General features: G+C 39.5%; 2 protein-coding genes across 14 annotated transcripts in view; both read left to right on the forward strand.

Moving 5' to 3' along the window:
• LOC121667172 overlaps positions 1–20,179 on the forward strand; it is a 63,187-nt gene extending 43,008 nt beyond the window's left edge. For 2 of the 3 annotated variants that reach the window (XM_042033546.1, XM_042033547.1), the window contains 2 exons: positions 12,391–12,453; positions 19,794–20,179. In XM_042033546.1, the coding sequence (XP_041889480.1) occupies positions 12,391–12,453; positions 19,794–19,917 (187 nt within the window). In that variant the 3' untranslated portion in view covers positions 19,918–20,179. The remainder of the gene's footprint in view (positions 1–12,390; positions 12,454–19,793) is intronic. The other variant, XM_042033549.1, reaches the window with a different exon arrangement.
• The window catches only part of SEMA4D (semaphorin 4D), a 38,167-nt gene continuing 33,428 nt past the window's right edge, over positions 20,093–24,831 (forward strand). For all 11 annotated transcript variants that reach the window (XR_006016943.1, XM_042033532.1, XM_042033534.1 and 8 more), the window contains exons 1-3: positions 20,093–20,186; positions 22,491–22,636; positions 23,842–23,904. Coding sequence is in view for 10 of the 11 variants with exons in the window: in XM_042033532.1 (XP_041889466.1) it covers positions 20,093–20,186; positions 22,491–22,636; positions 23,842–23,904 (303 nt within the window). In the remaining variant the exon portion in view is untranslated. The remainder of the gene's footprint in view (positions 20,187–22,490; positions 22,637–23,841; positions 23,905–24,831) is intronic.

The raw sequence follows: 24,831 nt of genomic DNA on the forward strand, positions 1-24,831 counted from the left end.
CTGTTGGAGCTGCTGAAGTCTTCAAGTCTTTCTGATTAGTAAAATTTTGCTTTTTTGAACTGTTGTTCAAGTGCCCTAGCAAGAAGAGGCTTTCATTGAGTCCATTGTGACACTTCAGTAGGTTTCCTGGCAGCCTTTGTGTGCCACAGGAGCTGGTGGAGTGCTCTGCTGAGTAGCTGCTTTCCCAGGCGTGGCCACTTTCTGTTTTTGCAGTTACCGCGTCCTTTGGAGGTGAAACAGTTGATCCCAGGCTTTTGCACTCTTTGTCAGACACGGAACTGGCAACTGCACTGTCATGTATCAGAGAAGCTTAAACATAATGCATGTCTCTGATAGCTGGGAATGTACCAGAGCACTGGAGAGAAGATAAATGCCAATGACAAGTTCTGGGCCTTGGGTGAAAAAAGACCCATCACCCAAGGAGTGGTGTGAGCAATTGCTAGTCAGCAGCTCATCTTGGTCAGGAGCTGACCACATTGTTTTCAGAACATGTTTTCTCAGGAAGTGTCCTATGAAGCCTCTCTTGTTAGATGGGAAGGACTCCTGTAGGAAATCTTGCAAAAAATCCTGTAGTAGGTAGAATGAAGCAACCAGTTTTCATACTCTTGAGAAACAGCAGGAGATGCATCTTTTGTTCCCTGTGCATCTCAAGTAATTTGGAGAACTTAGGTGAATGTCTGCAAAAAGAAATTTTTGTATCACTGCTGAAACATATATGAAATAAACATAACTCTTTAATTTTTCGTGTGTCATTTTCTTGCAGAAGGTTCATTTTGAGCAGTACTTTCAAGTGTTAACATTTTAAGTTCTTTGTTTCATTCTAACACAAAAGTAAGCAGGGACTTTTTTTGCTACTGAGGGGTGATGCCATTTAACATCATCTAAGGTGACACAGCATGACAAGTGTTTGCTAGCAGTCTTGAGGGAGGGGTCAGCTGTTGTGAAATTGCATAACCATTTTCTGTCACTCAAATGTTGGATATGCCACCAGCCTTTCAAAGCATGTTAGGATTCTAAAAACTTTAACTTATTCAGATACTTCTAAAGTGCCGTAGCTCAAAAGAGCTAATGGTAAAGTTCATAATGTCCATTGTATTAGAAAGATAGAGAAGCTGTTTGAGCACAGATACTCCAGTACCTTTAATTTTTCTGCAGAGTGACTATTAGTTTTAGGGTTTCTCAGAGGGAAATCAGATGAGTTTTGTGATCAATAAAGGAGCAGCTTGTGTTGTGTCTCAAGGTGTGCAGTTGGCTTACCTTGCTGGTGAGCAGCTTAGACCACTGCCTGTGAACAGTAGCGCAGTTTCTCATGTGTCATTGAACAGCAAATCCGTTGTTAAAAAGACAGTGTTTTACCAAGCAGAAATATGTCTGCAGCCTTTAAGAATAAGGAAGCTTAAATGAAGCTCGCTAGCAAACAGTCCAACGGGAGACAGGATTCTTAGCAACAAAAATAATGAAATCTGTCATTCTGTCTTAAATTGTAGAGGAGCAGTAGGAAAGCAGCTAATATATGGATGTTAATCTGGAGTGCTGATTTCAGTTTGTAGTATGTATATTTGTGGTTACCTTGAATGACTTCTAATAGATCTGCAAAGGCTACTTAAGAATAGCAAGCTGATTGTTAGTAGATTTAAATTCTAACTGCAAGTCTGCACATTGTATAGGAAACTTGAAGGTCAGTGGTTTTCAATTTCTGAAAAAAAAAATTTCTGGATTAAAAGAAGTGTAGATAATAGTTATCTGGAAAGAAAACTCTGTATCAGAAGCAACTCCACAAATAAATAACATTATCTAGCTGGGCTCACATTTTAATAATGGGACATTGTTTTGTTTTGTTACAAACTCTTGCAGTAGTTTAAAGCTAATATTCCAATTAGAGAAAATTGGGGGAAGTGTCAAGGAAGAGTGAGAAGGAAACCAATGCTTAGTAAGAGTCATTGATTTGTTTACTGTAATAAATCTGCCCTTATTAAAAAAAAAAACAAACCAAAAAAACCCAAAAAAACCCAAAAAACCAAAACCAACAGACCCAAAACAAAACACCAGACTTTTAGCAAATGAGCTGCATAACAATTGAAATTTAAATTTAGAAAATTAATACATCCACAAAGAACTTTCCACTTAAAAGTTTAATTGATTTGAATTAATGTAGAAGGATGATTTTTCGTTTTGTTTTGTAGACAGGGCCCATTTATTTTATAGGCTGTATGGGGGCTTTTGTTTGTTTCTTGCTCTATTAAGTGCACTTTAGAAGAGAAGGATATTTTGCAGTGTAGAATGACACTTGGAATATAGACAGTGAAGGTTATCTTCTTGACTCCTGTCTCTACGTGTTCTGTGTTGTGCAGCAAGGAAAGAGGATATAGCAGTCTCAAGGATGTTCTATCTTCTTTGCATATTTTCTGGTAATGTGACGACCTCAGAAGGATATAAAGGGATACAGGGAAGCAGCTAATGGCTTGAACACCTATGCAGAATCTGGTTCACAAGTCACATTAATTTCCACTGAATTCTCTAACATAATCTCTCTTGTCTGGGATTAATTTTTGCGTTTGGCTGAGCTTAACCTAATTTTTCCACTCTGGCATTTGAAATGTGAAAGCTGTAAGTGTTTTGGGGTGGGAATCTGTGGTTTGAGATAAGACATGAATGGTGGTTGCTGTGGCATTTGGAGGTCAGCTTTGCCAAGGAAAGATTTGTTTCTCTGTTGAGCACTAAACCTTGGAGGAAACACATAAATCTCATCTTGCCTCTAATGCCTTCATGTAATTTTCCAGTTCTGCTTTTCTGTAATACTAAAACCCCTCAAATTCAGCTTTCAAAGGCTAGAAACTTGCAGTAATTATGTGCTTTGTCAACCAAGTTTGAGGCAGAACCTCTGTGGTGTATGTATCTCCTATTTCTCCTGTTAAAATATCTGTAATGATAGTGCAAACAAGGTTTTGAAAGTTAATCGTCGAGTGTAATAATTACTCTCTCTGCAGCATTTCATTTGGCATAAGAAAAAGCTCTTTTTCGGCTTTGTAGGAGTTAAAATCCCAGTAATGCTCATGAGACTGTTCTGCGAGCAAAGCTTCTATTAATCCTGTCCCTGACATGCTCACACATAATTTCATGTGAAACCTGAAGCACTTGTACTGAGAGATCTGCACCTGTGTTTTTGGACGTATGGAAAGCAGTAATATGGGCAAAACCTGATACCCAGTTACTAGGTAAAGGTCAGAATGACCTTTGCACTGTTAATATCAACACAAGGGTTGTATTGAGGCAGGAACAGTTAAGATCGATGCTCTATAATCCCATAGAATAGATGTAACAGCACATGATGAATCACTGCATCTGTGGAAGATACCCCAGTCAGAGGGTTTTGGTTTTGGTTGGGTTTTTTTTTCTTTTTTCCAAACTCTAGAGTCAGTCATTGCTGAGTTGTTGCTAACTGAATTCTGCTTATGTTTAACAAATTCTTTTCTGTGCAAACATTTTTGTATTTGCTGGTATCTATAATTTCTTTGTATATCTTACAGAAGAGTGCAGATTCCCTGGCTGTACATAGTTCAAAAAACAGCAAAGGTTGTTAGTGAGCAACGGTAAAATAATCTAAGGATGATTTGTAAAAGCCCATGTCTGTGCTGTCTGTGGAAAGCACTAGCAGCTTATTTCAGAAGTATGGTTCTGTTACTTTTCAGCATAAAAAATGCAAGGGTTGATGTAAAGGTTTTAACACAGTAAAAAAGGATAATTCGGTTCTGACCTAGCAGAACCTTAAGCATAGCGAAATCCCAAACCTTTTAAAATGCTTGCTGCTGAAGCTGCCTGCATTAAGTGTATCTGTTAAGGTGAAATGATGATTCCTTAAATTTCAAGGCTATTTTACTGCATTTCTATCATGCTTGGCAAGAAAATATGAGTTGTATTTTGCTGTTGGAGATAATCTCTTGTCAAGATCTCAGCTATTTAAAATGACCTTTGCAGTGTGTGGTGAATTCTGAATTTTGACCCTAAACTTTGTATGTCCGTTTTTGAGTGAGGTTGGCTGGGACATGCGGTTTTACCATGATATGTGATCTTTGCCAGTCCTTCAGAGACAGTGGAGTTTCTTAAATATGCAAGGAAATTTAAGGGTTAACGTGCTTGTGGCCAGGGTTTAGCTGATGAGAAGGAATTGTAGTCGCTTATCACTGGCAGAATAAAGTAAATTGTTTTTCTAATGGTATTGCAGCAGAAGAGCAGTATTTATTCTTTGGGGAAGTGGTATTACCCTTGGGTGGACTTCTGTCTTTTCAACATCTTTTTTTGGCAAGCAATCCTGCAGAAAGGTCCATACCTGGTGGCTGCTGTGCAGCATTAGAGGGGAGAGCTGCATTATATGTGTCACAGGCCTAATAATATCCAGCCCTCAGTCCTTCAGCGTTTTCTTCTATGGGCCAGGATGGCTTATCTCTTCCTCACTTTTTCTTATATTGGCCCTGAGATGAGGCAAGGAGGACTTGGAGTGAGTCTTAACACTTATTTGCCATTCCCATTTTCTTTTTTCCCCTGCCCAAGGAAGGCCCAGACTTAATGTCTCCTGTGGTGTTCCACTTACATTTCAACTGCCGCAGGCTAGCATGGCTGCTGAAAGGGGCACTGTGGGTGGATTTAAACTCCCTTGATCCAGCACCTCCCCAGACTACATTTTTAGCCTTTGGAAGTTGATCAGTTGACCTCTGGAATAGGTCTGGGCTGGGAATTAGGGATGGATGGAGACCAGAGGACAGGAGTGGCCAGAGGCGGGACAGTGTAAGTAAGCAGGCTGGACATCTTGAAACTGTAAGGAAGAAAAGCAGTTATCTTGCTTGTATTTCCCAGCCCTGTTTGGGGAACCAGGGAATGATTGTTTTAAGCCATTTACCCTGGTACACTGCTAAATTTATGATGAGTGTCTTAAAACTCAGATGTTCATGTAATTTATCAGCTGGTGTCTAGGACCTATAGAGCCTAAATGTGCTGTATTAACAAGAGTGAGTTACCTCATACTGCAAGTGGTATACTGCAGGAGGAAGAGGAAAAAAATAGTTACCTGGTGGTAGAGCAGGCATGAGAGCTGAGAATGTCAAACTCTACTTGTGTCAGTGCAACGAAAACTTGAAAACTGCGTTGCTTCTTTGTGCTGTTGATGTGGTATCTGAAAATAGAATTTTACATTTGTTGTCTGAAAGTCAGGTATCAAAGAATGGGTATGGAAGGTAGAAAAAAAGATGTTTCTGTTATTTTTATTAATGGAAGGGTAAGCAGACCTGAGGGAAATTACCACTTTTAGTATGTTTTGTTGTTGTGGTTAATTCTTTATTCTGTATCAGGTTTTCAGTGGAAATAAGTTCAGAAGCCAAGACTGGGTTTGCTTTGAGAAGATTCCCTGTATGACTTTATCCCACGACTGGGTGACAGGAAAAAAGGAATTGATGTTCTGTGTAAGTCTTAACACCCCTGTCTCTGTCGTATGGAAACACGAGTGGTGAAACTTGTTCTGAGAAAACAGCTTACAAAACAAACAGCACATGCATAGAGGCACTGGCTTCAGCTTGGAGCTTTGGAAAGAGAATTGACAGCATTTGATGGTGACTCTTCAACTAACTGCCATAGAAATACAATTACTTGAGGAAAAAGTGTTTTGAAAGAGGGCTTTACTGCACCACCTTAAATGTGTGTAATGCCAGATGGAGGAAGAATTGCAGATTTTACTGTTCAGGCAGCATGATTCATGTCAAATGCAAAGCTGGTTGTGTGTGTTGGGTAGTAGAAGCAGCTCTGTGGAGTGACAGGTGAAGCACTGGGAGGGTTGATGCTTCCATGCCCTCTCTGCATCCAAAACTGACCTGTTTAGCATTTGGTTGTTGTAGTTCTTCATCCCAAATGTAACTGGGAGTGTGGTACAGGAGGATTCAAGAATGTATTAATTTCCTGTGGTCCATTCTGGTTGTCTTACTATTGAATGGGCGTGTTTTTATCATGCTATGTAGTATCATTCTAACCAGTTCGATTGACATTCTCATTGCATTATGATTTGTGCAATTGAACATGAGGGGTAGATAATTTCAAAGTGGCATGTGTGATAAGGCAGGCGTGATGCAGGGTAGTAAGATAGAGATGCTCAGAAGTAGAACAAATTTTACCTGTTCATAAATCAGAGATGTCCTTACAGAACTTGTAGTGCTTGAGGAAATCCCTTTTTATAGCTTTTTAGGGTTTTTTTGGACATAGAGTTTTGTTTTGGTTTTACAAAAAAATGGGTGAATTCCATCTGTGAATTTTAATTGGGATTTTTTTTAACAGTAAATACTGCTGCAAGGTTCAATTTCTGACTTTTACATAGCCAAACACAGTTAAGTTTTGTTTTCGTTACTTCTCTACTGTTTTGAATAACTTGGTTTAAATTCCCTACTTCAGCAACCTTGTGCAGCTCCCTCAGGGAAGTTGTGCTATATCTTACACAACCAGGGAGCTGATTCTCTGGCTCCTCGAACTGAAGTTGCGTGGTTTTTTTCAGCATAGAAGCTTTTTCTCAGACGGACAGGTAACCTCTTCCAAGGCTTCTCTTTAAGGTGTAAAACGTTTTGCTGGGCAGTTGAAGAAGTACTGGCTTGTAGTTTTATGTGCTGAGATGAAAATTACTCCTCTTTTTCCTTCTGTTCCACTTAATGCCAAACAACTTTAGGAAAAAAAGAAAAAGGAAGGCAGTGTTTTGAATGTGCTTTTAAGGTTAGTTTAAAGCTGGTTTTGCATTGTGTTGTCTCATTGTTTGTGTCCCTGAGCAGTGCATGGTATTGACAGTGTGTAGGGATATATACAGCTTACCAAGTTGAGTGTTCTCAGTGGGCAAACTTGCCAAAGATGTTTTGGTACTGAAAATTGCTGCTGTGGGCAAAAGGTGGTTGTTGTATTTGCCTCCTCTGAGAGTCAAGAAACTTCAGAGTCTGGGACCTGTCAGTAACTGGCATGTTTTGTTAAAAACTGGCTTGAAAGCCTGAAAAACTAGACTCTGATACTGAATAACTGGGTTTTTCTGCACTATCAGGATGGTAAAATACTCAGTTCTAAAGAACACTAAAGATTCTTCATGTCTTTTCCTTGCCTGTGTGGGGTTTTTTTTGGTGTTGGTGGTTTTTTTTTGGTATTGTTTTTGGTTTTTTTTGTCAAGGGGCGTTGTGTTTCTCAAGGCAAGAGAAAAAAATACCAAGGCAGCACTGAAAAATACTAAATATGAAATACTGTGAAATCTAGGTGTTTTGTAATCTATGTTTAGATAACTCTCTTAAATATATTCAACTATCACCTGTAAGCACTGCTAATGCAGTTTATGTAAAGAATCCAGAAAAGTAAAAACAGGAAATGCTGTAGTATTGTATAGTTGAAAAGCAACAAATGGCGTTCTCTGAAAGGGACAAAATATTTGATCTAAGCTCTTAAGAAAACAGGTGGTATAGTACAGCATATTGACCTTAGTTTTAGCTTTCCTGGGTTGGTGTGTTGTCAGAATGAATACAGAAGTAGGTAACTTCTCTTACTAATATTAGGAAGTGTTTCCCCATAATTGGCAGCTGATAGTCTTTTGGGTAAGACACATGGTTTTGTGGGGTTTTTAGGGCTTTTTAACTCTTGATTTTCTTTTAGAGAGCTTAAAGAACATCTGATAAAGAACATCAGCGAAAAATACAGGCAGAATTTAGACTTCCGTTTCCTGTTACTTTTCGTTGAATACCAAGAGTAAGATTTGAAGGCTTACCTGCTGTTAATTCTTGTGCAGGTTTTTTAACCGGCAAATAATTTCCAGGATTGCTCCTTTTCTGATAGAAGGAGGAGACGCCAATTACATGGGATTTTATGACGAGAGGCTTAGTAGTTGTCTCCTTTATTTTGACTTTGTTGAAGTAAAAAAAATTGGTGAATATGGAGGTGGTCACAGTGATCTCTGCTCTTCAAAGACTATGTTTTTATTGACCAGAATATTCCAGTGTTGCTTCTGAATTGTTTCCTTCCCTAAGCAAAGGTTATATGAATACATAAAAATTTTACATGTTCCTGCAGTGGTGGTTTAAAAAGATTAATCTGAAGCAAAAGTGCTTGTACTTGTTACTTTCTTTATGCATTTGTACATCCTCGTTTCTTCTCTCCTGCACTGTGGCTCTTGCTCTCACACAGTTTTTTCTCTACCTTTACTGGAATTTGATTCAGAACCAAATCCTTTCCTGAAGAAGGGTTGGGATGCATAGATACTATCATGAAAGCTCCTGTTCAGTTTTATGGAAGTTAAGGTGTAAATTGGTTTGTGGAGCGCTTCATAACTTACCGGATGATTTATAGTTTGCCTGCTCTGGTTTGTTTTCAACAGAATGAAAGCTGGATGGGATTTTTTTTACACCAAGGAAGTTGCTTAACTACAGATTCTCTTAATATCCTTAAAAATGGAGAAACTCTCATCATGGCAGTAGCTGGCCCAATCTTGATACTTGTATTTTGCCATTGGATACAGAAGGCATTTGTATTTCTGTGTCACCAGTTTAGTCTCTGTTTTTCTTGGCTTTTTTGAAGATGCTTGTGAGATCTGAGGAGGGCCAAGGTGACAGGAATTAAAACTGAGGACCCCAGCACAGTTTGGGCTAGATTGAGATGTCTTTTTGAGACCTAACAGAGCTTTTTTACTTTGTTGTTTCAGAACAAGGTTTAGGATGGGCCTCTGCTTCAGGTTAAAGCTCATGTACTTATCTTTCTTACAATCTTTAGAAAAAGTAGAAGGGTGTTGATAGGCCAGTAAATGGGTCTGTGAAATAAAGATGTTTTTATGAAAAGTAAACTTTGCAGGCAGGAAAGGGGAAAAAACATTTGAGCTTTGCTCTTTAAGTCTTGTAGCATGTTTGTTACTTGATTTTTCACCCCCAGTGTCTTGCACAGGTGGTTAGCAGGTGTAATCAGCCCCATCCAGAGTGGGTGGGAGCAGTGGAAGTTATGGCCGTGTCAGCAACTGTTACTTTGGTATGTCAGATCAATTATTTAAATATAATTGATGGTAATATGCACTGTTCTTGAAGTTTGTAGTCTAGCCTACCTTTTCATGTCATTTGAAACTCTAAACCACACACAGCATTCACAGGAAAGTTCTAAGTGAGAGACACTGTCTGTGGGCAGCTGTCTGTGCAGCCTTAGTTATTCATAGCTGTATGTTGGCTTTATTGTGGCTTCCATGTAAGCTTTTAAAATAGTTTTTCTAAGAAAGCCGGTATGTGTAGATTGTGGCTGACTTGAGATATAGGTAGCAAATACAGCTCTAGTTGTGATCATCAAGGTATAGTTATCTGGAAATCGTATTTCACAAAGGTTAGTGTATAATGCTGTAACACTAGAAATGTTCTCAAACTTAAAATTTGCCTCTATGGGCTCCCTACGAGACCTCTGAGTAAAGAAAATTTGTTTATAAACTAGTTTTTTTAAATTTCCTTTCTTCTTTTCAGTTAGAATCACTAGGACATGGTTACAGCAGGCGTGTGCTTGAACAGAAAATGAAAGAAATGCTACTGATCTGGATGGTAATTGATGTGCAGAAAGAAAAGTAGTACATGTTAGTTGTTCTTTGGATTTTTTTTTTTAATGCAAGTAGGATGTGACAGCCTGAAGTACCTTGTAATGCATTAATGTGCTTTTGGAATTTGACAGATGAGAAGGTCTTCAAATAAATAAAGTGTATGCAAACACATATATGAAGGATTGTGGATCTTTGATGAAAATTTTCGTTAAGGTGACTATCCTTTCATTCTACATAATGTATTCCAGGCTGTCTTTCAGTTATAATCCAGTAGGTGTTTTCTTTAATCTTTGAAGACTTAGTCACAGTTGTCAAAATAATGAGCTATTCGAGGTGTAATTCTTCTCCTCAAGCTTTAAGTAATTGTTGCCAGAAGAAACAGTTTCGGGGTTTTTTTTCCCGGTAAGTTTAGACTTAAGTACTCTTAAAACCTGACAGGGTCTAAGGTTTGTTAAGGAGCTCCTGCGGTGCCTGCTGTAAAGGATCACCTGTGAGGTTTGGGTCAAACAAGAGGACCTGAAGGATGTCTGCCAACCTGCAGTGCTTACATGGATGTTTAATTTCATACTCAAGTTGGGTTAAAGGGCTTAATTATGTCATAGCTTCTGGCAAGCAGGGAGTAGTTACTCATGTGTGCAGCATGGCTACAAATGGTGTCCTCACAAGCAGCCAATGGCAGTGTGACCAAAGGAGAGGAAGGAATGAGGCCCTACTTACTAACCACCCTTCTTCACCTTAGCCCAGCCACCCTCTCACATCCAGCCCCATGTCTGTGGACTTCTCTGCAAGAAACACTGGTGGTTAGTGACTGCTTCCCAAGGACCACACTGAGGAGGGATGGACTACTCTTGGGAGCAGAGTTCTTGAGCTGAGGTGCCACAGCTTGGAAGTCCAGCAGTTGATCTGCATCATTCCCTCTCTGTGGAGATCCAGAGGCTGGCTGAGAGCTGGCCTGACCTCCAGCCACCTGCCTACCTGTCTTTCAGTCCCCAGTGACCTCAGATCACAGTTCAGAAACCTGGAGCTATTTGTGGAGACTTGAAAACCTCCATGTAAGGCTGTTTAAAGTAAGCCAGGAAAGTATATAGGTTAGCTAATTTGCTGCTAGACTTCTCAGAGGAGTTTCACACCTATTGTAGCAATTCATTTAGATGCAAGTGCTTTGTTACAATGAAAAGTGCTTGTACAAGCTATAGGCTGCTGGAAGCTCTTTCTCAAGAGAGGCAAAAGAGAATTTTCTTTTTCCCTTGAGGTACCTGCAGCTAAAGTAGATGATTATAGTTTGCTGTGTGAGCAGTAAACTGTAAGGAGGCATACTGGGATCTGAAAACTCCTGTAGTCATACTGACTGGCTATGTTGATTGATGTCCTCTTGTGGCAAGCAGGAATTTTTTGTAAATTTTACGTGTTCACTTAAATATTGAGTAGCTACAGCCATAGAGATGATCTGGTGTAAATTGGTTTGTGGAGAGCTTCATAACTGATTGTATGATTTACAGTTTGCCTGCTCTGGTTTGTTTTCAACAGAATGAAAAGTGGATGGGATCTTTTTATACCAAAAATAAGTCAGTTATATTCTGCTACCGTTTGTGAAAAGTAGCCAGTTGGTAATAACATAGGTGGGTGATGGATTTTTGTGGTGTATCTTGTTGAAAAAAGATTGTGGGGAGAATCAGACTGGATTGCCCTCTTTATAGCCCAAAAGACCCAAAAGATACTGAAAATACTGTTTTGTAAGCAAAAGTGGGTTTGATGTAGCTGTTGGATGCCTTTTACCATATTGGTAGCCACAAAACATGGACTGTTGAAGATCTCTGGAAAAGACCCTGTATCAGGCTCTCCCTTTCCTTAGAGACCTGCAGTATTGAGCTGTTTCTTAAAATTTTCTCTGGCCTTTTTCTTCTTGGGCCTCTGTCTTGTGAATCATTACAATCTTCTGGATCAAGAATGAAGTCTTCAGAAGTGCAGTGAAGATTTTTTTGTCAGGTGCACCATCTTAACCACTTGCATCTTTGGGAACCTCCTTACTGTTGACTTCAGTAAAATCTACTTCAGACCCACAATGACTTGCATTTAAAAAACACTGTCCCTTCACATGGCTCAGACCATTCTAAAAGTGCTTGGATGAACACTAGGAAATACGTATGCTGAATATAGTCTGATGTAACAGTGTTATGGGTCTGCATATTAGAAGCATGTTACCTGGAATAGTCTTGGGATAAATGTGTTGTTGCGCCCAGTTGTGATGGCTTCAGAGTGGCCCATTCTTCTCCTGTGATTACAGCAAAATAAATACGAGCATGCCAGGTTTCGTTGTCCGTGTCCAGATCCTCTTTCCTAAGCTTGTGCATCATACAGTTCTTTAATAGTGCAGGAGAGTGTTGGAACTGCTCTGTATGATTTTAGTAACGGTAGTTGTGTGTGGGGCTGGCTGGTGTCTAACCTTTCTTTAGTACATCCTGTACCAGCATGTGAGGGGTCCCAGACTCTTCCAGTATCAGTAATTGCTACTGTAATGCAAGTGCTGAATAATTTTGTACTGAGTATGTATTAGCCAGCTTGGGATAGGAGAAACAAATTGAATTTTAAAAGGGCTGATATGTCTGCTTTTTATCAGGTCTGCTTAATATCTTTTGTGTTAAGTGCAACGTCAGGATCTTGGCTCATTGGATGCAAATGTAGCAGTTCTGGTTTTTGTCAGGAATGCTCTGTCCTGGTAATCTGGAAAAGCCAAACTTTTGAGGGAGGATATATTATAATTCCCATATCAGAACCTGCCATTCAGGATTATGTGGTACTGATGTCAAAACCTGTTTCTTACCCCTTTTCAGAAAGGACGTGTCTCTGACAGCTTCCCAGCTGTGGGGTGTTCAGGAGGCTCCGAAGGGTGGCAGGTACGTATGTTGAAACCAGAGGGGCATCCCCACAGCAAGGGCGGCTGTGGTGGATTCGTGGTGACTCTGTTACAGGTGTCTTTGTTAGCAAAACAAATAAACGTACTGCAAGAATACTAGGGACTTAGTGCATACTGAAAAATGTTAATAAGGATTGAATTATAAGTTTGATTTATTACATTCTTTTGTTCCAAGACCAAAACACTCAGGAAACTTACCAGGAAAGGACTTACTTCACTTGGGAACATACTCTGTATTTACCTGTTCTTTAGTTATCACTAAAAGGTCATGTTCAGGGTTGCACCTTCCCTGTGTTATGCAGTTTATGTGTATGAAGGGGTACTGGGCTTGCTTTTGGAGATGTCTGACTCTGAAAGTGTTGCTGGATGCCTAGGATAGTTTTTTTTTAAAGCACACAGGCCTGTTAATTTAGACATGCAGGTACTTTCACATTGCCATTAGTTGCCATAGGCATCTCTGAGTAACTTTGAATGACTCATTCAGTCCTATGAGCCCAAGAAGAAATGAGAAACAAACTGAGCAATATTTTTGATTGTGACAGTATGTTTAACTGGTAGGAGAAGATGAACTTGGGGGATTTCCTTTCTTGCTTGGTTTTAACTGCAGTACTGTCACTGTCACAACCTGGGTTCAGTATCTGGGAGTACCCACTCAGGCAGAAAAGGGTCTTAGAACATGCCTAGGGCAGCTCTTGAATTCTGTATTTGGGATAGCTCAGCATCCAAGGTAGCTCTTTCCTATTGCTCTTGGAAGTTGAATACTATTTCCAGTGACCTACCCACAATAATCTGAAAAACAAGGATTTTAATCTGTCTTGTAATTTTTTTTTTTTAATAACACTTTATGTTCATGTAATCTTTGCCTACAGAAAAAGCACGTGGTAGTAAAAGAACAGGAATGTGAATCTAAAAAAATAAAGGATCTCTTGAAGTATCCCTCTGAACATAAATTCTCTTCTTTAAGCGCAAGCATTAGTTTCCCAAGGACTGCTTGATGACATGTTTATCATGCAGAAACAGCAAATACTGATTTCTGGCCTAAAACTGGGAATTTGTTTCCTCAGAATTTATATCCTCTTTTAGCACTAGTGCACATCCTCCAGCAGGCTTTCTAGTAGAGATAAAGACCACACCAATTGTCTTAAGGATCTTCATCTAATTTGTAATCATCTAGCAACTACAAAGTATTTTGGTTACAGTTTGAAATGCAAATAATCCCATGCTCTACATTTATGTTAGTCATAAAAGGCTACTGGTCTGCTGGTTTGAAGTTGTATCTTACCTCAGGAGAAAATGAGTCCATGTGAGTTTTATAATTAAAGGATTGTAAATAATGTATTTACATTATTGTAAATAATGTTTTTCATGAGACTCTATAAAAATGGCACTGTGCTTGAAGTTTTTAAAAGGGTGAGAACTAAAGCAAAGGATATAACCAATCTGTCTTTACTGGCCTGAAATTCACAAACTGTGTAAATAAAACTCAGCTGTCAAAGGTAATTTGTATACTTCTCCCTGTGTAACTTTGATTACTTAAAAGACAAGTATTGCTAACTTTTCCTTTCAGTTTTGGAAACAAAATTGAAAAGAAAAAAAGGTTTAAGCAAAATCTCACAGCTGGACTTCCCTGGTTTGTTTTTCCTGTATTGAACCTTAGAATCTGTTATAAAATAGGCATCAACAAATATTAAAGCAGGCCTGTATTCTGTTAAAGCTTAAAAAGCTTTCAAAAGAAAGTTATTTAGGAAGAACTTGGAATTTATGCCCTCTGACAGTTGAATCCTTTAACTCCCCCTTTTCTGCTGGCGGAAGCAATTCACTCATAAATTCTCCTGTCTCCACATATTGAGCTTCATATCCCTCATCATCGTGACTTACAAGTTACTCCTTGCAAGTTTTGCAAATGTATATATATTTTTTTTAATTATCTAAAAATAGTAGGGTAGACTGCCTGGTAAACTTGCCATGGTTGTTTTGCTTCTGGCAGTGGGAAGGAAGGATGTATTGCAGGTAGTTCCTTACTGTGAGGTCCTCATTTTGCTGTCCCTGGACAATGAGTGGTGTGTGACAGTGATTTGATGGAGAGGTAGGGAAGTATGTGTTTTAAAGGGCCTTCCTTTAAGCCTGAAGGAAGGTGGTCTTTTGTCTGGCAGCCTTACTGCAGGGCTGGCATCCCCTGTGGTCATGGAGCTGTGCATTGCTTGTATTGAGGAAGAAGAGTGAGTGATGGCATGGGTGGAAACATAACTACAGAGTAGGTGAGGGATTGCAAGGAAAGATAAACCCTGTGGAGGAGAATAAAGTGCAATACAAAAAGGGAGGAAAGTTATGGGGACACTTAGCATGGCTGGGAATCATGAAGAGAGTGACAGAATTAGGCCAGGATGGCCAGTGCTTGTTTGGCTTTCTTCAGGGAGAGGCTGGATGCTATGTGATGGTAATAATCATTTCTTGGGAATCACAACAATCCCAGCTATAACGCTGATTGTTTCTGGTGTGTTAGTAAATTCTCCTGGTTTTAACCTTCATATACAAAATAAAACTAGATCCACTTAGCAGTTTATGTAATGCTGAGCCAAACTGAGAAGTTGCACAATGCAACTAAGTGTTTCTTAGAAGAAAAAAATATTTCAAAATCAGTGTTGCAAAATTGTCCATTTCCTAGCTTTGCAATTCCAGAATTTGGCTAACTTGTGCAAGATTTGCGTGTACAGGATATACACTTGGATCCAGCTCTACCATGCTGACTGGGGAAGAGGACACTTGCCTCTGGGTTGCATTATGTGTAAAAAAACATGAGTACTTGTAAGGTTTGCTGAATTGATATCTCCGAAAGATGAAATTTTGTAACTACTTCTTTGTGCACACTTTGCCTCTGTGTCCTGAGGATGAGAAAGATGACAGTCTCCTTCCCATGGTTGGTTTTCCAGCTTCTCACACTGCATGGCTAGGATTTTTCCAGAAGGTGGACTAAAGCACTGCTTCTTTGATGCCCAGTGACACAGGTGATGTGAGAGACGGATGGTTTCTGATCTCAGTAATAGTCAGTATATGCCATTGCAATTCCCTGTTTAAAAGTTCGTGCTAGTATTCCTTATTAGCAGTTATGCAGCCTGAAATTTTTCTGACAGCTTTGAATTTCTGTCCTTCAAGAGAGCAGAAAGTTGTTTCTCCCTGTTTCTCTGCTGTGCATTACAATTATACACATCAAGGGGAATGTTCACAGCTTTGAGGTTCCAGCTGTGCTCTGCCAAACTGACAGGAGTTGTGTTGACTGTTTCTGCTTCTGTAGTTGCCCTGTTTTTAGTCACCATAAATAACAAGCATTATGGAAAACTCACTTTGCTCAATTTCGTCATTATATATTGATGTAAAATCATCATAGAATCCCTGAATTACCAATTTACTGATTATTTACCTCAGAAAATTTTAAAAAGTTTTACAGAAAAGTGGACCTGTGGTCACTTTAATTAGAGTTTAATTTTGTACCCAAATATTTCACGTTTCTTTTTGCTTTACTTCTTCAGTGTACTTGTTTCCAAGCAAATTGTAGCTTATTTTTTGGGAGCAGTGCTTAAAGTATTAGGAGACCTAACTTTTCAGAAATTCAAAGCATTCAGATCTAATCAAAACCAGTGAACACTGATGGAACTGAGTTAATTTGGAAATCAGGCCATTGTCTGGGCCTTTTAAAATTTTTTGTCATTTTTCCTTCTTGTGCCACTTGTGTTATGTAAAAAGAGGTTCATATTAGATTATGGATGACCTCCCAGTGGATGTCAGTGAAGGACTTACTCCAGAAAATTTTCAGCACAGGGAAGGGAGGGGCAGGGGAGAGTAATTAAATTGAAGACTAAATTAAAGGACAAGGTTCTGACTGCATTTTCATCTCTATTAAAAGTTACAGAAATGAGAACAAAGTAGATATTGCACAATTGGGCATGTAATGTTCACTGTAGTCTGTTTCATTCTTTTTTGTAACATACAAAATTTTGCCTTAGATCGAGTAATGTCCCACAAGTCAAACTTACTAATGTGAAAAAGGACCTTTCTTGCAACCCTGTACAATAGGAATGAAATCACAGATTTCCATTTTGTATAGCTAGAGCTATTCTCAGTTAACACAGAAAAGCAAACACTAAACAATCCAGCCAGACCATTTGTTTCCTTCAAAAGATAATGTAATTTGTTTCAAGTTTCATTGTCATTTTGCATTTTCTGAGGTAGGTGAGCTAGACTAGGAATGTGACTGTAGGAAAACTCAGGATTTTCCTTTACTAGGGCTTACATTTACTAATCCTATTTGAAGGTCCAAAAAATTTACAGGACTTCTGAAGTCTTCTCTGCAGTCGTCTCTACGATATGGTATTGTAACTGATAGCTTAAAGGTGTCCTGGCTGTCTCTCATAAATAAAAAAAAAATAAAGAGTTAACAGGGAATTGATTATTACATGCAGTCTTTTCAGTAACAAAAGGTAGCATTAAGAAAAGGATTAGCTGTGTTTCTAAACAATGGCTCAAAGATGTTTCTTCAAACTGCTGTTTTCTTCCTTACATTTCTCTTAAAATAAAATAGCTAAACTTCCTGGAACTTTAATCATTGAATTACTATTCCCTTTTTAAACATTCAACTGTAAAGCTGTTTGCTTGCCTCAGAAATATGTGATACCTTGTAAATCGGATGAGTGGGCACTTTTTAATGTATTGGAGGGTAAAACCTGGAATTGCTTGTATATGATGATAAACAAGAAGGATGAAGGACAGACAAAAAAGCCTAGTAAGCCTAACTGAAAACATGATGCCTTAAAAACCAAAACGCTTTACATGATGTGCTACAAACAGTTGCATTTGAGCCAAAGTGCTTACCAAGACAAAAAACAAATAGACAAAAATAGTCAAGTTACAGGTTCAGCTTGAGCAAGTTATAGCATTGTGTGGATTTTTTTCTTAGTAGACAAAAGATGTGTAGAAATAAATGAGATTTTGAATCTTTTAATCTTGCCTGTGATCATTTAATAAAGCAGGTGTAAACACTTAGGATGTAGTTGCTCATCTTCTACTCGGCTGCCTTAAGGTCCACTGGCTGCCCTTGCGACATCTTCCTTGCGTTTTCCTGCTTAAACCCAGGTCCTCCCAGAGGCATCTTGCCTGCACTAAGAGATGTTCGTGCTGCAGCTTCACCATAGTCTTTTAACCTCTGTGTTTCTCAGGTACTGGCCCCTTCTTTTTTAATGTTACTAGCGATTTTGTAACCTTCTGTCATGGCTTGACGCTGGCTGGTTGCCAGGTGCCGACAGAAGCCACTTCCTTACTTTCTTCTGCAGCCGGACCAGAGAAGCAAAAATTTAACAAAAGGTTCATGGGTTGAGATAAGGATCAGGAGAGATCGCTCATCAAACACCACCAGGGCAAAACAGGCTCTAATTAGAGATAAGAATTGAAAACGTTTCTAACACAATCAGAACAAGATAATGGGAAGTAAAAAAAGCCCTTAAAAACAACTTCCCCTCCCCACTGCTTTCTCCTTTCCAAGCTCTACCTCCTGCCCCAGTGGTGCAAGGGGACAGCAAGTGGGGATTATGGTCAATTCATCACCCACGGTTTATCCCACTGCTCAGGGAGAGGAGTCATTCCCGTGCTGCACCGTGGGGTTCCTCTCACAGGAGACAGTTCTCCATGAACTTCTCCAACATGAATCCATCTCACAAGCAACAGCTCTCTGTGACCTGCTGCAGTGTGAGTCTATCCCACGGGCAACAGTCCTCCCAAAACTGCTGCGGCGTGGGTCACTCTTCCATGGCGTGCAGTCCTTCAGGGACAGGCTGATGTAGCATAGGAACAGAGTCCCTCTCTCCATGGATCTCCGACAGGGTCACAGCTTCCTATAGGCATCCACCTCCTCCAGCCTGGGGCTCCTCCATGGGCTGCAGGTGGATATCTACATCCCTATGGATCTCCACAGGCTGCAGGGGCACAGCTGCCTCACCATGTGCTGCACCAGAGGCTTCAGGGGAATCTGAGCTCCAGCACCTGGAGCAGCTCCTCCCCCTCCTTATCCCCTGACCTTGATGTCTGCAGAGTTGTTCCTCTCACATGTTCTCACTCTGCTCTTTTCTGCTCAGAATTAAAACTGTGCCACTGCTTTTGTTTTGATTTCTTCTTAACTATGTTATCACAGAGGCATTACCACCATTTCTGATTGGGCCAGCCTTGGCCAATGGCATGTCTGTCTTTGGAGCTGCCAGGGGTTGGTTCTGCTGGACATGGTGGAAGCTTCTAGCAGCTTCTTCCAGGAGCCACCTCTGTAGCCCCCCTGCTAGCAAAACCAGGCCATGCAAAAGCACTAGACCTTCACTTGCTCTCCTGCTGGATATCTAGGTATTACAGCTATCTTGCATTGTAGTTTGTGTTGTACTAGAGTCACCTCGGTGTCTCAGTGGTGGCACAGTGAAAATCTAGCATCTTGTGTACTCTGCTGCAAAGAACAGTGTGGTTTTTTTCATCTCCACCCCAAGTGTACAGCCCTCAAAACCTATTTATGATCTAGTAATTGATGAATACACTCACTGCTTCTGGAGTCTTCACCTAGGAGTGGTTGTAGGAAGACAGAAGGGGTGGAGACTTGTGGAAGATGGTGTAGAAAGCAGTGAACAGTTTTATTTATTAGGACACACCTTTCTGAGTCTGAGAGTAACAGGTGACTCAGAGACACAATGGCTTTCATAGGACTACCTAGGAAACTGCCTACACTACTGTTGAAGTGTTTTCTCCCTTTATTTTTGTATGCAGTGCATTAGCTCTTTGTGTCTGTAGCTGTATTTCTACCCCCTAAACATCTTGAGTGAGTTAGGAGCATTATAGAAAACTTCACTAAAAAAGACACTTCTGTAAGATCCCAACGATGGGAGATACAGCAGATTTGTATAACCATGCTCATTATTAGTGCTGTACTTCTCATGTTCTTTGCTCTCTGATCTTAGTCATAGTGATTTTTGTTATCTTTGTTTATTGCTTGTTAGAGAGATGGGATTTTCTTTGACACACTGTTGAAAGAATAGAGTCAAGTTTTGTGCATTAAACATAATGGACAATTCAAAGTATTTACACTTGGAATTCTAGATTGAAATGATTGCTTTCAATTGTTGCCTGTTTGCCATGTAATGTGTGTCTTTTTAAGATTATGGTTTTCACCAGTTAATACATTTTGTATCTAAATTAAGCTTTACAGACAGCTGTAGAACTAGTGCAAGATCAATGCTATTTTTGGCAGTATTTGGTTTGCTTTCTCTTTTACTTCTTACTTCCCTCCTCTGTCCACAGCATCATTTATTTCTCCAGCGAAACAGAAGAATGCACTCAGTCACACTTCTCAGCAACTCTGCAGCCTGTGGAGCGTGTGGGCAGTCTCTGTATGCAGCATCCTGGAAAATGTGTGTTCTCTTGAAGTGATCTGCTGAAGAGCACGTACTTGTACAGTTGTTCCAGCCTCCCTTGTTGCACTGCTCTCAAGGTCTGAAATGCCTTGTCTCTAATACTCCCTGGGATCTGCATTTCGTCTGCCAAAGAAACGCTACCTGCTGCAGTTACCCAGTGAACCCCGAAGAGCAAGGACACTGAAGATGGCCCTGTGTGCTTATTATGCAGTTTGGGGTTTGTTGCTAGAAGTGGCAGTAGCATTTGGCCCAGTACCAAGGATCACTTGGGAACACAAAGGTAAGAACAGAAATTTAAGTATTGTAATATGGGACATTGCCGCATCCTCAGGGTTTCTGTGGGATTTGAAACTCATTGAGGCTTTAGGTTCTTTCAGCCAATTTGCTGTGAGTTTGATCAGGTGTTGCTGCTTTGCTCATCTTACAAAATGCTTAGGACCAGAACATTCAAAAGTCATTCAGGCACTGGGTTAACTGATTTTGGTTCCTTTAAGCAGCTTTGAAAACAGAACTTTTTAAAGGAGGAGTTCCAGATTTGGCTTTCTCAGCTGAAGAATATTGCAACTGAAATTTGTTTCAAGAGAAAACCTCAGTGGGTGTATTTTGTTTTAAACAAATTATTTTTGCCTGGAGTCTGAATACGTTAGCAAAATGCACCTCTCCCGCTAATAATCTATTTTGACACCAAGCCATCCTGAGCACTAAATAAATCACCAGGCAAAGGAAAAATCAGCATTTGGCCCTCTTCCGACAGCATTTTATGGTGTCTAGATATGAAAGTCTTTCACAGAACAGTGCTTTTCTTGCATTTGAAATTGCAGCACATATTCATAATCTTCCAATAAAATAATCAGGAGTGTGCAAATGCAGTGCAAAGAGAAGTAATAGAAATCAGAGGATCCGTTAACTTTTGGTTTAATAATTTAGCCTGGATCTGAAAAGAACTTTAGAGCAAAGACTGTAGAATAGTAATTTGCTGCATTTGTGTACATATGCATTTTTTTTTCCTGTTTTCTACTCCCACCCCCCCATTCCCCACGTGGCATGGATGCTTTAAATAATAAGAGATTTTGTCTTTGGGTCCTTCTTTAATATTAGTAAGCAGCAATTGATTACTTATCCAACTGTGCAATAACTGTACAAACCTGAACAAATACATTGGTCATATAATGAAGCCATCTTAAATAAGGATATTAAATTCTGAGCAGACATTCTGTAGGAAAAGATAGATGGAGATTAAGAATGTAGTAGGAATAAGCAGATTATGAGATGACTGTAGGAAGTGTTTTTCCTGATTATTGGTATAGCAATTAATGAGTTGCTGATACAGCCTTTCAGAAAGGGTGGCCTAGCCAAGAGTTGTAGTTCCTGCTTAGACGCTTTGATGCTTCTATCTTGTAGTTAAAATTTGGCAAGTTGCTATTTAATGGTATGGTGAGGTACTGCTAACTCACATCCAAATTAGTCAGAATAAATGGAGTTTATTTTCATTCCTGGTATTTCTCTCTCGTCTGTCTGTTAAAGACTGTTGCACTGAAATGTTGGAAACCTACTTTGAATAGGAGAGGAAATTTAGTTCAGCGGAGTTGTATGAACCACTTTATCCATTTGGGGAAAATTTTCCTGCCAAGTAAAAGATTTCAAAATTCAGGCCTGAGAATCTAGTTTAAAATTAATGTTTCTGGAGTATTAAAGTTGAAAATGTGCAATTACTAATGATAGGATTGGAACTAATAGTACATTATTTTCATCTGTATCATAAAAAGCCATGCTTAATTAATCTTGTGTCTTCATGTACAAAAGCTTTCAGTCATTTTTATATTATAGTTGTACACTCAGAGAAAATACTCTTTTGTATTAGTCAGTTTGTGTCATCTTTCTCCAAGCCATTCTGGTCCATTCTGTATGCTTCCTCATTCCACTGCCTTTTCTCTCGTATCTCCCACTTTTTCTTGTCTTATTTCTATTCATCTTGATTTTTTCCCTCATGTTGTTATTTTGTGTGTATGTTATGTATTTCATCTCTGGTTTTCACTTCACAATCAACTGCAAATGATTTGTTATTTGCTCCTGTGTTTGCTTCTGTGTCTTCTTTCTGTTATGTCAGTGTGCTGAAGTGTTGTCTTAAGGTGTAGAATATTTTGTAAGATTTGTTACGGGTGGTTGCAAGGGATGTGGTGACTGGCCTGATTTTCCACAGTAGATTGGTATGTGGAAAGGAAAAGGTGAGAAACAACCTGACAGTGGATGTGGAAAATGGAAGTTTAGAAAAAGTAGGTAGAAAAAAAAAATGAAGGAAGAAGTGAGTTATAGGGATCACCACAAGAGGAGATATTTAAGCATTGGAAATTGAATGAGAAAGTCGGGAAAGGTGATTTTGATGTTGTTGTTGGAAGCTGCTGTTTCTGCTGAATCTAGCTTCTGAGGGGTCCCTTGTTTTCTACAGAGGTTGTCTGAGTTAACCTTTGTTGTTTTCAAGTTATCCAACAGCTGTTAGACAACTTAGAAAAAATGACTCATAAGCTTGACCCTAAGTGATTGTGTTTCTTCATGAGGTGCTGTTTTTTTTTTTCCATTTCAACAGAGGTCCAGCTAATACATTTTAATGAATCAAAAGTGTCAAACTATTCAACCTTGCTGTTAAGTGAAGACAAAAATGTTCTATATGTAGGAGCCAGGGAAGTGATCTTTGCCTTAAACGCAGTGAATATTGCTGAGAAGCAGCACGAGGTATGCCTTTTAATACGTTATCCTCCATGTAGAAATTGTACTCCAAATTTGACTTAATTTCCTTATGTCAGTAGGATTGCATTTTAGGCAAATAGGTAAAAGAGAATATAAAAGAGAAATAAAAGGGAAACTCTGTATGGTCTACTCCAGTATTGTTTCTGGAAGATTTTACAGAGTAATAGAGAGTAAGAAAGGAGAAGCTGGATATAAACAAGTAATTAGAGGTCTCCTTGGGTATTTTCTTCTTGGGGGCAGGATGCTGGACGAGAGGGACTGAGGGTATCATCTGTAGCAGTAGTTCTTACACATTTTCTTAGTATCAGGAGTGGGCCATCTTCTGTTAATCTGAGTCAAATAGTAATCTGAAAAAGAAACAAAGTTGGGGCTTGCTCAGTTGTAGCTGGCTGCAGATGTGCTGCAAATGAAGGCCCTGTCCTTTCAGTCTCATCTTCTGTTTGTGTCTAGGTGTGTCTGCACAGCAAGTGGAGGTGCAGACAGGTCTGATCTAGCTTGCTCAGAGAAGTACTTTGAATATTCTGGTGCTGGTTTCTCTAAGTAGATTAGCCCAGGCAGAAGTCTGCTAATGTTGTATTGCTTCCAGGTCCTTCCCAGGCTCCTGCTTTTCATCACATCAGCAACACAGGCTGACATGTACAGGTGCAGCATGAACTCCCACCCAGGGTGCTTTGGAAGATGCTCATATGATTTTTAATCTGAAGACCATGTTAATGGGTGGTGGTGGGCACTTTTATCAGCATATAAAACATAGCTGTAAATTTGTACTCAATATAGTGTTAATTAGTCCAGTAAATTTTCTTTGATTCCTTTCCCCAAAGTGTTTTTTATTCAAGTGTTAATGAAATAGAGATGTACTTTAACTTGGAAAAAAACACTGAAACCAGTTACAGTTGCATTTGCCTAATGCACATGGTAATGAACAGTTCATTAGCAATTTGTGGAGAATCGTCATTATGAACCCAGAAGATGGTAGTTTAGTTCTGCTTAAGGGACATGGATTTGAAAGTGTCACATCCCTGGGAAAAAATGGCTTTGAACCTTGCAATCCGACTTGCAAAATGTCTTGAATTTGCTCTAGACAGTATTAGGATTGTCTTTTATTGTGTGTGTTACTGCAAGGTTTTCAGACCTTGCATTGAATTAAAGTGCTTCGAATGTGCTTTTTTGTTGCATGTTTTTTCACTTAGTTACACTGGAAGGTCACAGAAGATAAAAGGACTAAATGTGCAGTCAAGGGCAAATCAGAACAGGTATGTACTTTTATTGAACTTTGAGAAAGATCTTGCACATTTTACTTCAAGAGGAGTGACGTTAAAAGAAGAAAGTCTCCAACTGTGTGAAATTAAAATTTCAAAACAATCACCTAAATTTTTTTAATTAAGTTGAGTGTTAGAAACTGCGGCATGCTTAGTCTTTTTTTTTTTTAATTCTTAGTTCATTATTTTTGTTGTTGAATATTATTTGAATGTTTGAAAATCTGAACACACCCTGATGTGTGCTTAATGTTAATGGTTTTCCATTAAGACAATAAACCAGTATTGCTTTCACTGAAGTAATTGATAGCAACTGTTGTGTTTTGTTATTGCAGTAATTCCTTCACAGCATTTGATTTTACAGAGTGAATGATTAATTTTTGCTTTAGGGCATAGGAGTTTTTTATTAGGCCAGTGTATTTTTTTCACTGACTCTATATATGTGTGTTGGGTTGCTTGGCGGGTGTGCCCCTTGTGGTGAGACTCAGACAGTTCCCCAGCGCTGGAGCAGCCAGACCTCCTGTCAGCTGGGCAGGGTTCCGTGGTGTTTCTGGGACCCACAGACTCCTCATGAGTGCCAGGGCACAGGCTGGCCTGCTCATTTGCCTCTCTGTGGAGATGGCTTACTTGAGGTAGTTTACTGTATGTGGATGTACCTTTCTGTTGTGTAACACCACTTCATTTAATGATGCAGTAAAGCAAGGATTTGCTGGGCCTTTAGCACAGGTTTGAAAGTAGAAGTCTGCAAGTCCTGTGAATACAAAAAGCAGATCTACTCTGTGCTTGGAGGGATGTGATCCTTGAATATGCAGCCCGTTTGGTACGCACTGTTAAAAAACCCCAAATGCTGCATCCAGGGCTGATGATTGTCCTGCAGTCATGTGGTTCATCAGGGTGGGAGTGGACTATCTCCCTTTGACTAGC

This window comes from Corvus kubaryi, unplaced genomic scaffold (genome assembly GCF_017639235.1).
Source record: "Corvus kubaryi isolate FWS band 111438036 unplaced genomic scaffold, C.kubaryi_AGA036_p1.0 37357, whole genome shotgun sequence".
NCBI classification, from domain to species: domain Eukaryota; kingdom Metazoa; phylum Chordata; class Aves; order Passeriformes; family Corvidae; genus Corvus; species Corvus kubaryi.